The following is a 13332-nucleotide window of genomic DNA, read 5'->3' as shown; positions in this document are numbered from 1 at the left end:
GATTGGGGAATTCTAGGTTGCAAAGGGAATTCCAGGTTGCAAAGGAAGTTTTAATTCTCTTAGAATCAGCATGAATCCGAAAGGATTGTGAGAGAGATTTTAATCCTGCGAAAAAATTGCACAGTGTAATAGAAAGATCACTAACCCAGAGCTTAGTCAGATATTTGTCGCATACAGGCAAGTCTTCTTGTACAGGTTGTATATATGGTGCCTCAGTTTCCTTATCTGTAAAAAAATACAAGGTTGGAGGAGCCCCTTCCTACCGTCCCCTAGGAAAAAAGCATCTTCTTCACACTCTTAAAACCCCTCTAAAGGACAGTAAAGAGGTGTGTGTGTGTGTGTGTGTGTGTGTGTTTGTGCGCACGCTCGCACGCGTGCTGTGTGTGCGTGCACATGTGCGTGTGCTGTGTGTGTGTGTGAGCATGTGTGCACACATGCATGTAATGGCCTAAACCCTTAAGAATGAGGAGAATAAGAAAGGTGACCACAGCAAAAATTTTTGGAAGTTAGAAAACAGGGACCAGTGATGAAGGACTTAACAGTCTGCTAATGGGGCAGCGTGGAAAACCATCCACCACCCCAGTTTATAGCCTGGAATCTCCCAGAAGCTCAGGAATTAGCAGTAGCAGGTACTTTTGGGGATAAGAATAAAGGTGGCAACTAATATAAAGGTTAGTTCGGATACCCAGATCCCTTTCCCCATCTTGGCAAAGCATTGGAGACTTGATAACTTCCCGAGATAGTAAAACAGAGGGTCCCTCACCTTGGGGACATCTGGCTTGGTTTAGGTGTCCTCAGTTCCAGGATGCTTGTAGCCAGATCTGTACCATTCCGGCAGGAGATTAGAATAGACTTCTCTAGGGAATCTGACCGGACCAAGAGGAATGACCCAAAGGTATTGATGCTGAAACCAAACTTCCGGCCATAACACCCTGTGATGAAGAACCTCAGTCCAGACCCTCCCAGTTCGCTGGTTAGTGCCCCGCTCGTAAATATTAGCAGATGACCAAGGATCACTGTGCTAGAGGTCAAAACAAACAAGAAGCAGCAAATTGGAAGAAACAGACTATGCTGGGAGAATATTAAGACAACAGTAATATATAGTCTCAAGGGTAAGGGAAAAAGGATAGCAAACATGAAACAATATACTGTAAGAAATGAACATTCAGAAAATGAAAAAGACTTTTTGAAATTAAAATTGTAGTAGAAGAAATGATTAAAAGAAGGACTAGGTAAAATTGACAAAATCGGTAGAGCAGGAAAATGGCAAGATGGGAAGTCAGAAGAGATAAGAAAGTTAGAAGACGAGATCCAACCTCCAAGCCATGTTTTCTGGTCTCCAAAAAGAGCACAGAGTACGTAGGGGAGGAAAGTACAGTAATACCTCCTTCCTGCTGCCAAATTCTAGAATCGAAAAGCATGACTTGCTAGACTTTTAAGGCCCACCGACGGGTCCACACAGTGGGTGAAATAGAACCCCTAGCAAGGCGCAGCAACGTGGAATTTCCTGGACAAAGAGAACGTTCTTTACACTTCCAAGAAGAAATTACTGGTTACCTTTGACAAGGACCAGGAGTTGGAATGGCTTCAGACTTAACAGGCACAGTGGAATCGAGAACGCAGTGAGACAGCATCTCCACAGTGCTAAGGAAAGCTATTTCCAGTCTCGGATTTTATAAACCCAACCGACCTATAAGTCACATGAGGAGGAGTAAAAACAGATACACGAGATTTCAGAATCACTGCCCATTCCCCCTTCTCAGGAGGCTACTAGGAGGATGTGCTCCATCAAGCGTTAAAAAAGGAGAAATTAAACGTGGGGAAGATGAAGTTCAATACTGTAGAGAGATGCAAGGAATCTCCAGGGCAGTGAGGAGGGGAGATCCGAGGGCAGCATCTCACATCAGATGCAAGGGAAAGCCAGTCCAGTTTCGGGTGGGTCCGAAAGCTCTGGGCCTTCTTTGGGAGGATGAAGTTGAGATAATACTGATGCCTGTGAATGTCTTAAGCGGAGACGCAGTGGTAAAGGGCACGGTGTTGAGGTCGTCATTATTTCATATAAAACTTGGCAAACAGAAAAGCAGGAGTCACTGCAGGAAAAGATTATGCAGGAAGTGAAAAGTAATCATAACTTTCCACATTTCTCCGCTATGAATAGTATCTATAGAATCATCATAATATATAGTATAATACTAAATAATACTAAAGCCTGTCCTAACCACAGTGTTCCTATGGCTGTTGGGAGATTGGATGGTGAAAAGGTTATGTGGTATGGGAGGGAATCTTGTCTCCATAGTGGGAAGTCGGTAGGTAAGACCTGAAACGAAGTATCAGGAGTAACTGTGTAGGCGAATGGAGGCAAATACTGAATAAAGTAGTTGGCTAAAGGAAGCGGGAGTTGTTCCCTTAGAGAGTAATGTATGGGGCGGGGGGCGGGGAGTTACATTGTAGTTATTTAACTGTATCCGGGTGCATGTAAAGCTGTAATACCAATAAGAATAGAAACCCTGGTTAAAATACTGTCATCTGATTAACATTTTAATTAATAGGTCTAAATTTTTAACTGCAGTGGAAGAGCTAGTTCTGAGCCCTTCACAAAAGATGATACCTAAGAAAAAAAGTTCTTCGGTAGGCATCTAAGAACTGCAGACATGGTCACATGTATCGGTCTGAGTCGCCTTTTTTCTTACCTCTCTAGATTATCCTCTTGACTTGAACCACAGCGAAACCTTCCTGCAAACCACAACTTTCCTTCCTGAAGACTTCACCTACTTTGCAAACCACACCTGCCCCGAAAGGCTCCCTTCCATGAGTGAGTAGGGCTCTCACTTATCTTCTTCTGCCTGTAAAACCAATATGTCTTTTTATTCGATTAAAGTAAAAAGGAACATGTCCTTGCCCAGAAGGTCTGGCTGCACAGAGAACATAGATGCCTCCCTGCCATCGGATACCGGGACTGTGAAAGTTACGTGTCCTGACTCTTCTCTAGCGCCTCTGCAAGGCCACTTGTGTTCTTGGTGCCATTTTCTACGTCTTTCACTTTTCCTTTGCTCACGCAGCCTCCTTTGTAACTTGGGGTCTGTTAGGATGTCCTAGAGAAAGTATAGGCAACCAACTTTCTCTTTTAGTATAAATCTTGCACTGATTATAACTTGTTTGCTATGAGGAAAGTTATTTCTTAAAAAGATATTTGCACACTGATGTTGATAGCAGCATTATTCACGATGGCCAGAACGTGGAAGCAACCAGAGGGTCTTACGATAGATGATTTGAAAAGAAGCTGTGGTACATGTACGCAATGGAATATGACTCAGCCGTAAGAAGAGATGACATACTCCCATGTGCCACAGCATGGATGGACCTCAAGATAATCATGCTAAGTGAAACAGGCCAGAGAAAAAGTTGAAAATCACATGATATCACTTATATGTGGGATATAAACCTAAAAGCAACAAACGAACAAGACAGACAGACAGAGACTCGTGGACATGGACTATAGACTAGTGGTTACCAGAGAGTAGGAAGTGGGGGTGGGTAGGTGGACAGCTAAAAGGGGGAGTCAAATATAGGGGAGTAGGTGGAGGGTGAAGTAGGTAAAGGGAATCAAATACATGGTAGCTAGTTAAAACTTTTGGATGTTTTTTACTTCTTTCTTAGAATCCCATGTGTACTCTAAAGCGATGACAAGTATTAAGCCTTTTCTATCTCTTAGAGAGTTTCGCTTCTTAACTTGCGTCAGAGATGGAGTGTTCTGAGTTTGGACATCACCAGTCAGGGTCACTGATAAATTAATTGGGACAGCGTGTCTATATTTGTCTCAGGAGCACACGAGAGATGGCTCCAAGCTGAGCCACTTTTGAGAAGTTCAGCTGCTCTTTTATTTGGTCCTGACTTCTTTCTGTACCCCTGGCAGAAGGAGAAGGCTAAAGTCCCGATTTCTCGATTTGCTGCTTTACCCAGTAACAGTGATGAACTGAAATGCAGTGAGTTGGAAAGCAGAGGAAGGGGCTGCCAGCCCTGACAAAAACACGATGAGCTGAAAAGGCGTTGACATTCCCCAAAGAGTAAAAGAATCTGTCATTTTCTGGCTTCTTAATTCTCTCCTTTTCCCCCCTCTCTGTTCAGAGGGCCCAATAGACATAAACATGAGTGAAATCGGAATGGATGCCATTCATGAACTCTTCTCCAAAGACCCAGCCATCAAGCTCGGAGGTCACTGGACGCCTTCTGACTGTGTGCCTCGGTGGAAGGTAGGGTGTGAGGTCAGACCTGAAGCCCACCTGGGACTTGCCATCGTTTCGAGTCACCACAGGATTCGCTGACTGTGACGTTTCGTAATTTGTGCCCTGCTACCCGATGGAAAGTATTTTCATTGGATGGAAATATTTGGGAGGAATGGGTTTCCCTAAGTAGCCATAGAAATTTGCATCATCCCGGTGACCGAGTGTGACCCTTTCATCTTCCTCGCAGGAAGCTATTTTCACAAATTCAGTGCTTCATGCCTTAACCATATTCACCGTTATGCCTATGAATTTAGAGTGGAGTTAGATAGCCTGACGCTAAGGGATTTTTAGTGTTTTTCTGCATGGCTGTAGTCAGGGAACATCAATAGTGCGGACCAAGCTTCTGATACTGGCTTAAGTCCATTCTTTCTACAAGTATTTATTAAAGTGCTTATTCCCTGCCAGCCCTGTAGAGGACGCTGTGGTGCAGCAATGATCAAAGCAGATCAGGAACAGATAAGTGTTTCCAGCCCCTTGCTGGAATGTAAAGTCAACTTAATGACCATCATTAAAAAATAAATATGTCTGGGTTAAGGTGCATTGCACGTTGTAAGGGGAAGTAACGTTTTGTGAAGCCTCCTTTAGTTGGATGCTTCTCTGTCTGTGGATGCATCTGCACTATGGGAGTGTATGCCTTCCTCTGGGCTGCAGCCTGGAATGAGTTCGTTTAGCAGGCCCACTATGTGCCCGGCATAAGAACAGGGTCCGCTTGCCAACATAGGTCTTCCTTCAGAGGAAGTTGAGAACAAAGTCTGCTCCCAAAGAGCCGGTCTCCAGTTGTGCAGGAGTGTCCTGCCACGAAGCGGAAGTCGAGAGGACTAACGGATGGCTTCTCTTGCTGTGACTCGCTTCAGGTGGCGATCCTCATTCCCTTCCGGAACCGCCATGAGCACCTCCCCGTCCTGCTCAGACACCTGATCCCCATGCTCCAGCGCCAGCGCCTGCAGTTCGCGTTCTACGTGGTGGAGCAAGTGAGTGGCCTTTTCCTTCCCCTCCTTTCTCTCCTGACACGGCGGTCTGGGTGCGTCAAGCCGATCCGTCTTCAGTGTGCAGAGCCTGTAGAAACGAAGTCTTCTGACTGAACCACCTGAGGCGGGCGGGGAACAGAGAGTGGTTTGGTGCTCCTCGTAGAAATGCTGCTCTGTCCCCACAGATTCAAGTCCCAGAGGGAACCTTGTTTACCCTTGAGCAAAGGCCTCCTGTGTGGTGGTTTTACAGGAGCTCCTTTGGGCAGTGACTTTAGGAGACCCAGGAAATTCCCCTCAAGATAAGGAGCCGCAAGTAGAAATGGCAACACTGTCCTTTCTTCCCCTTATGGGGCTGAGTAATCTTCTAGATGCTGTGTATGGCCGCATGCTTGCCTCTGCAGCGGCCTCAGGAGAGAGGAGCTTAGGTTTATCACTGTCACCCCCTGTATTTCTGAGGAAATCGAGGCCAGAGGTCAGGTGGCTTGTGAGTCGGTGATGAGTGGCACAGGACCTGCCTCATTTCTGGCCTCACGACTTTCCCAGTCGGTTTCAATCAGCTTTCTTTTAGGCAAGGCTCAGGGCAATGGCAATTTTGCTTCAAGAGTCCTTAAAAATGAAGTTCTGCTTCTTTTAGGTTGGCACCCAGCCCTTTAATCGAGCCATGCTTTTCAACGTCGGTTTTCAAGAAGCAATGAAGGACTTGGACTGGGACTGTCTTATTTTTCATGATGTGGATCATATACCAGAAAGCGATCGTAACTATTATGGATGCGGACTGATGCCAAGGCACTTTGCAACTAAATTGGATAAGTATATGTATCTGTGAGTATCTTTTTTTTTTTTTTTTAATTAAAGAAGTTAAATCTAAAAGGATAGAGATACAAAGATGGCAAATCCAATTAACTCCAACCCAAATGCCCATCTGCTGATGAATAGATAAACGAAATGTAGTGTATCCATACAGTGGATGGCTATTTGACAATGTAAAGGAATGAAATACTGATTTTTGTGACAACGTGGATGAACCTCAAACGCATTATGCTAAGTGAAAGAAACTAGTTAAAAAAGACCGCATGTTATATGATTCCATTTGTACAGAATGTCTAGAATGGGCAAATCTGCAGAGGAAGGAGAATGGTGGTTGCACAGGATTGAGGAAAATAGGCGGAAATGGGGAGGGACTGCTAATGGGTGTCAGGCTTCTTTTGGGGATAATTTTAAATGTATTTAAATTGACTGTGGTCGTGGTCACACAGCTGTGAATGCACTAAAAATCATTGAATTATGCACTTGAAATGGGTGAAGAGTTATGCGGTATGTCCATTATGTCTCGATAAAGCCGTTATTGAAAATTCAGTGAGCTGCCCTGGGTATTGCGTCTCAGCAGGAGGAAACAGCTTTGGCCGGTCCTGGGCAGTAGCACAGAGAGCGTCGTTTCACTTAAGACAGTTCTCCAGTGAGCCAGCCTGTGCGCAGGTGACCGATGCTGTACATCTCCTTTTAGGCTCCCTTATGCTGAGTTCTTCGGCGGAGTGAGCGGCCTAACAGTGGAACAGTTCCGGAAAATCAATGGCTTCCCTAATGCTTTCTGGGGCTGGGGCGGAGAAGACGACGACCTATGGAACAGGTACTGAGCACCTCCCCCTCCGCCCCCAATGTCCTGAGCCACCGCTCTAGGTTCTGCAGGCCAGCGCCGCCCAGGATGGCATGACGCGCGCCACCTAAAACATTCCGGTGGCCACATTTAAAAAGGGGGAAGAGAAAAGAGGTAAAAATATATGTGACACTATATCCAAAATAACGTCATTTTAACACGTAACCAATATAAAACGGTAATGGGATCTTTTACATCCATTTTTTTCTCACAAAGTCTTTGAAATCTGGCGTGTATTTCACAACTCACAGCAGATTTCACCAAAATCTCAGACCAGAGGTCGAATGTTAGTGTTATGTGCACGCAGATTCTTCCAGGCCATCAGGGAAGGCCTGCATGATCCGACTTTGTGTGAACAGTCGGTGAGTGGTGTGAGCTAATATTTTTTCCAAAGTGAGTAAATGGTAACCAAGAAAGGAATGAATTAAGCAAAAGAATTTCCACTTTGTATCTATTTAATTTCTAGCTTGGCTTTAAAAAAGAAAGTATATGTCCTTGGTTGTTAATTACAAAGTAATATTTGCTGGTAAAAATTTATATGATACAAAAGTGGATAAACCAAAGCGTATAAGTAAATCTTAATTCCCATTGCCATCCTATTTTATTCCCAAGAAGTAGCTGTTTTAACGAGCTGTTTCTTTCTGTATGTCTTTCTATTCATATTTTAGCAACTCAGACACATCCCTTCGTCTTCTCAACATGTTACTATAGAGAGCCAGCCTCTTCTTTATTTTTAACAACCGCATGGTATTCCTTTACCTACGTACACAGTAATTTATGTTCATCCTCTCCTATTGTTTACAATTTTGAACATCCTTTGTTCATATGTACAAATATTTCTTTAGATGAAAGATTAGTTATGGAACTACAGAGTCAAGAAGTAAATGCACTTTAAATTTTGATAGTTACTGCCAAATTTTCCTCCAAAAAAAAGATTGCAAAAAGATTCCACCAGCGGTGCGTTAGCATACCCGTTTTCTTACACCAGTCGCTTCCAGCGTTGGAAATAAACAGCCTTTTACATTTTGGCCACACGTTAGCCCTTCAGTAGCCACACATGGCTCATGGCTACTACATCGGACAAAGAAGCTCCAGACAATTCTGTTTCAACCCGATAGGTAAAAACGACATCTCATATTTTAAATTCGGGTTTCTTAGGAACCTAGGCAGGTGGAAGAGCTTTTCCGTACACGTAACTGGTGCAACTGACCCTTGAATCTAGTCGAACTGCCCCGGGACAGTTCATCTGTCACTATTCTCATCCTGCTCTCTGCAGCTCGGCGCTGGTGCAGAGGGCTGGCTCCCCTCAGCGCTCTGCACCATGCCAGGCACACAGTATTTTTCAAATAAGTATAATGTGGAGTCAGAAGGATGTTGACATAATATGAAAATGACCGTAGATTTCACATAGAAACACCCGAAGTCTACCCTCACATATTAATGATTTCTTAGAGCCCAGGCAAGTTTCGAGTAAACTCAACTTGGGAAATCTTATCTTTGTCATATTAGGATAAATATCCTGAATACTTCCTCTAAATTCTAATTCCTTCCTAGTGACTTTTTGTAAATTGTGAAATTTTACATCTAGAGTGGAGGATGTGATGTAAATAAGCTCATCTCCATGGAGACATAGCTCTGCCTAAGTAGGGAAAATGCATAGCAACTCTAACTTTGCTGACTTACTTTATGCTGGCTTGTGGAAGGGAAGCGTGCTGTCCACCTGTGAAGAAACAATGTTTGCGATGGGGCCCAGCTGAGCGGGCAGCGAGGAGTGTGTGTGCACTCATCTGCCGGGGACACTCCCTGTTGGACCTGTCACTGAGAGAGAGCCAACGTCAAACCTTACTCTCAAGAATTTTTAATTTCTTTCTGAATTTTGAATTTTTTTTTCCAAAACTTTTTTTGTATTGTAGACTTCTTTTCTAAAACCATGAACTTATCTGGAGGGTGTAGGCAGTTTGAATATTTAGAGGAAGTTCAGCTTGAGGTTTCTCTGGCTCGGCATAGGTTTGGTCACCTATAGGGCTTGATCATTCCATCGAAAAGCCCATTTTCTTTGTCTTGGGCAGAGTGCAGAATGCAGGCTATTCTGTGAGCCGGCCGGAAGGGGACACAGGGAAGTACAAGTCCATCCCTCATCACCATCGAGGAGAAGTCCAGTTTCTTGGAAGGTTGGTGCAATTTATTTATTCCTCTTCCAAACATCCTCGGTACTGTTCATTTCCAAATGTCCCAGAGCTTATCACAACCCCTGGTCTTACTCCCCAGCCCCTCTCCAAGGTCCTGCTCTAACAGCTGTTTTATAGTTCCTGTATATATTTTAACTGTGAGGCAGACGTTTGGGGGTGAAATCAGACTATTGGTGAAAAATGCGGTCGTAAGATCTTTTAAGGAAATCACTTGTTTGACACCTTAAGCTTTGCAGTCTCCTCTGTAGCCTTCAAGGAGTTGGAGGGGAAAAAGTCCACTCAGGGAAAGGCCTCTATGACTTACACTGACGTGACAAAGCAGAGTTGGCACCCTTTCTGCAAACTCCAGTTCTGGAACAGTGTCCCTGAGCCTCTGTTTGTGTGGTTGCAGTTGATTTAATGCCTTTTGCTTTTAATAAGGAAATTCCAGATTAGACTAATTGGGGCATGTAGACAGAGTGACATCTGCATCTTTAAGAGTGGCTCTTTGTCTTTCGTTAACTTGAGGGAGGACAGCTCTCTGGAGAGCCAATTCCGATTGCTTGAACTCTCTTCATGGGATTAAGAGGGCACTGAATACAGACTCAGCTTTCTCATCTGACGTAATCGTAGTATCTTCCCTCCCACTTCCCTTCTCTGTGACCTCGGGCAAGTCATTTAACGTCGTGAGCCTTGGTTTCTTCCTTTGCTTAAGGGACGGGTGCATTAAATAATGTCTTAGTAAAAGGCCTGGCATGAAGTAGGAGGTATTTCTGATAATAACAACATTTAGCGTGAAGTGGCTGAATGGCCAGTCACCCGCCACGTGGTAACAAGTACTGCCTTGGGTTGTGTCCCCTCCGATGATCTGCCCTGCTCCATCCTCTGTCGGGAGGAGACTGGACCCTTGCTCAGAGCCAGCTCTGTTCTCTGCATCGACAGGTATGCGCTGCTGAGGAAGTCCAAGGAGCGGCAAGGGCTGGACGGCCTCAACAACTTGAACTACTTTGCAAACATCACATACGACGCCTTGTATAAAAACATTACTGTCAATTTGACACCCGAGCTGGCTCAGGTGACGGAGTACTGACATGAGGAGAGAATATACGTTTCTTTACCCAGCGCCACCGAGAAAGCAGCCTGATGAGACGTCTGGGGCTCCACACAGGACGAGAATTACAAGTACAGTGTCTAATGGAGGATCACAGGGTTCCAGGAGAAAATGTGAACAGAGCACACGCACAAAACGCCTCCACTGTTGGGACCCGCTGGGATCGTGGGATTCAGCTCGAGACCTTCTCTCATCAGGACTAGCTTTCTGTTTTCTCAAGACAGATGTCTGTCCTGCTGCTCTTCTCCCCCTGTCTCCGTCCCGTCTTATCCACAACCTCCAGAACCATGATCCGCCGCGGTCCCGCCCAGCGTCTGTTCCTGCGAATGGCCTTTGGCGCCTCTTGGCCTTCGGGGCAAAGATGCAAACCCACCACAGGGCAGCTGTGTCTGAGGAAGAGCAATGAAACTCCATACACCATTCTTCATCTCTGGTGTTCTCTTTGGTTTCATTTAAAAAAAAAAAAACTTATCTGCTTTGGGTGGGGATTGAGGGTGGAGTGGGAGGGATTGGGGAAGATAAATAGACATGTAACAATCACTTCTTGAAGAAGTATAATTGTAAATAAGCCATGTAAAATGCCTTTTTAAAATTTAATTTTATAGCTGGCTTCATTTCAAACTGAGGATTTATATATTAGATCACTTATTTGGTTGGCAAATGTAGGAACTCCGTTAAAATGCAGTGGAAGAGTATATGTCCCAAATCGCTGTCGTTTTGGAAGGGAGTGGATTTAGGGCATGTCACAAAAGAACAAAATAGTCCAATCTTTGTCACCGGTAGCTAACTTCTGCCCCACCCACCCCCTTCTTCCAAAGTCTCGCTCTTGACTCCCTCTGGTCACCCCTGTGGGCAGTGTGCGCTGTTCCCAGTCTCTGCTAAACTGGGGGCCGCTTTTTATTAACAGCAGGCTGCTCTCCCTGCTCCAAGCGAGCCGTCAGGGGAGGGCCGGGCAGGCTCACCCCCCGGGTCTCTGGACTTTGTCTTGTCCTCTCATCATCACAGAGAGAGGATGGATTGTTTTTTTTTGTTTTTTTTTTGCTCTTGTGGAACGTGGTCACAATTTCTGAAATCTGTGCCTAAATTAACTAGCTGCAGTGATGCCGCCGTTTCCCTTTTTTGGTTTCTGGACAGATTCTTTGTCAACGTTATTAACCTTACATAGAACTAATGAACTGTTGAATGATGAACTTAGCCAGGGAGCAGATGACACTCGTGTGCTCTGGGTCCTCTGGGATCCGGGTTAGACCAAATCAGAGCTTTGAACTTAAATGAACTGAGCTCCTGGATGCAAGAGCCCAAGTGTTCTAGTCACATCCCCATGCGCTTTCTGAAGTCGGATTCTAAATGGCATTTGACTTTGTGCCTCTGTTTTTCCCTGAGCCAAATCCCTCAATCCTTAGTCCCCGTTGGCTTCTGCAGAATTCTGAAAAATGCCAGTTTTTCCCTTTCCTTCTCCATAAAACATATTTATATATCGTGATTGGGAGTACTTTCTAAAGAGTACTTCATATTTTTTTTAATTGCCTTGTTTGCCTTCAACTTCCTTAATTTTCATGGTTTACATGGATGCGTGTGTAGGGGTCTATTTGTGTATACATGTGTGGGTTGGGGTTTTTTTTTGTTGCATGTGTTGGTTACATGGACATATGATCCCCACAAGCTGTGGGAGTGATTGGCCAGGCTTAGTTTTTTGTTCTTGTTTTTGTTCTTTTGAAAAGAGTGGTATTTAGAAAACAAATTGCATTGCAAAGCTCTTATCGGCTCATATGAGAGAGCAGGCTGCTGCCCTTGAAAACGCTGGTAAGTTGTATCATATGTTTTAAAAGAATTTGAGAATTTCATGCTTTAAAAAAGACCTTCACGAGGGAACATTACACACAGACACTCATCTGGATTTTCTTTGATGTATGGTGCATATAGCAATAAAGATTTCTTTCCCCTTTTCTCCACCCCCGCCCTCCCCCGGGGACTCCCCTCCCAGATCCCTGTGCTGGACTTGGTGCATCTCATTCACCCTTCTCATTTTCCTCCCTTCTTTGTCACTGAAAGCTATGAGCTGCTTTCAGTGTGACAAAACTATGATGTCATTTGGAAGAATTTGCCGGGACAGACGGATCGATTCTTGGCAGTGTTATAAAATGATCTTGTTTGAAGCTTTTTTATTAACTTATTTACCACCAAGAACCAAATGTTGGCAGAAGGCTCACACCTGATTTGAAAAAGGAAAGGTCCCTTTTCACGGGGTCACTTAAATTATCTTGCAGTCATGTGTCAGTTTGTTTTATTAGTATGAAATCTCTTACTGTGCACCGTTAGTTACTTATCCACCAAGCTGAGTATTGTGTGGGAAACTAAATCGTTAAGAACATACAGACAGGCCTGTGTGCTGTCAGTGGTGTGAAATTTTCATGTTAAAAAAGAAGAACAATAAGAACCAAATGTGACCTTGCGTATATTTTGGCAGCTGAGATTCTTTAAGGCTACTGATAGGCGACTCCTTAAATCATTCTTGTCTTTGATTACTGTGTACAGGGAAAGGTTTTTCCTTTCACTCTGTTTTTTTTTGGGGGGGGGAGTTATTTGCAAAAATATTAATTTTGCCATTAAAGGGACTCCTTTGGAGTTCCTCTACCACAGACATTAAAAGCTGAGCGACAGCCACATGTATTGATTGTATCCACTCACCATTGACGATGACATTGAACGTAGCTAGCTCATTTACATCACTATGTTTTTTTGAGCTTGTTCTTATGTTTTAAGAGGTGCCAGGGGTACATTTTTGCACTGAAATCTAAAGATGTTTTAAAAAACACTTTTCACAGAAATAGTCCTTTGTCATTACATTATTTACTCATGTGTTTGTACATTTTTGTATGTTAATTTATGAATGATTTTTTCAGTAAAAAATACATATTCAAGAACTAAACCTGGGTGGTCGTCTCTCTTTGTCTAGGACAGTTTGGCTACTTGGGGCCTTTCCTTTCCATTCTCACGGGCATTCGGCTGCTTTGTTTACTCCTTCAAGCACTTGTCCGCTTTGCCCGGCTGACCGCTGGGTGTTCCTGGAGAAATACTGCCCGCCCAACCTCTGGAACCAGACCAGTTGACTGAAAAACTCAGCCGATGGAGCAAAAGCACTGAACCC

At 44.2% G+C, this 13332-nt stretch overlaps 1 protein-coding gene across 5 annotated transcripts in view; it reads left to right on the top strand.

Moving 5' to 3' along the window:
- The window catches only part of B4GALT5 (beta-1,4-galactosyltransferase 5), a 67168-nt gene extending 54055 nt beyond the window's left edge, over nt 1-13113 (top strand). For 3 of the 5 annotated variants that reach the window (XM_039864567.1, XM_039864569.1, XM_039864570.1), the window contains exons 3-9: nt 2699-2812; nt 4126-4250; nt 5138-5254; nt 5886-6073; nt 6756-6878; nt 8975-9076; nt 10016-10163. In XM_039864567.1, coding sequence (XP_039720501.1) covers nt 2699-2812; nt 4126-4250; nt 5138-5254; nt 5886-6073; nt 6756-6878; nt 8975-9076; nt 10016-10163 — 917 coding nt within the window. Of the gene's footprint in view, nt 1-2698; nt 2813-4125; nt 4251-5137; nt 5255-5885; nt 6074-6755; nt 6879-8974; nt 9077-10015 lie in introns of all 5 variants that reach the window. The other 2 variants (XM_039864566.1, XM_039864571.1) reach the window with 2 other exon arrangements.
- The last annotated feature ends 219 nt before the right edge of the window (nt 13114-13332 follow it).

This window comes from Pteropus medius, unplaced genomic scaffold (genome assembly GCF_902729225.1).
Source record: "Pteropus medius unplaced genomic scaffold, Ma_sr-lr_union100, whole genome shotgun sequence".
NCBI lineage: Eukaryota > Metazoa > Chordata > Mammalia > Chiroptera > Pteropodidae > Pteropus > Pteropus medius.
Note: the sequence above shows the minus strand (reverse complement) of the source record. Positions and strands in the feature narration are given on the sequence as shown.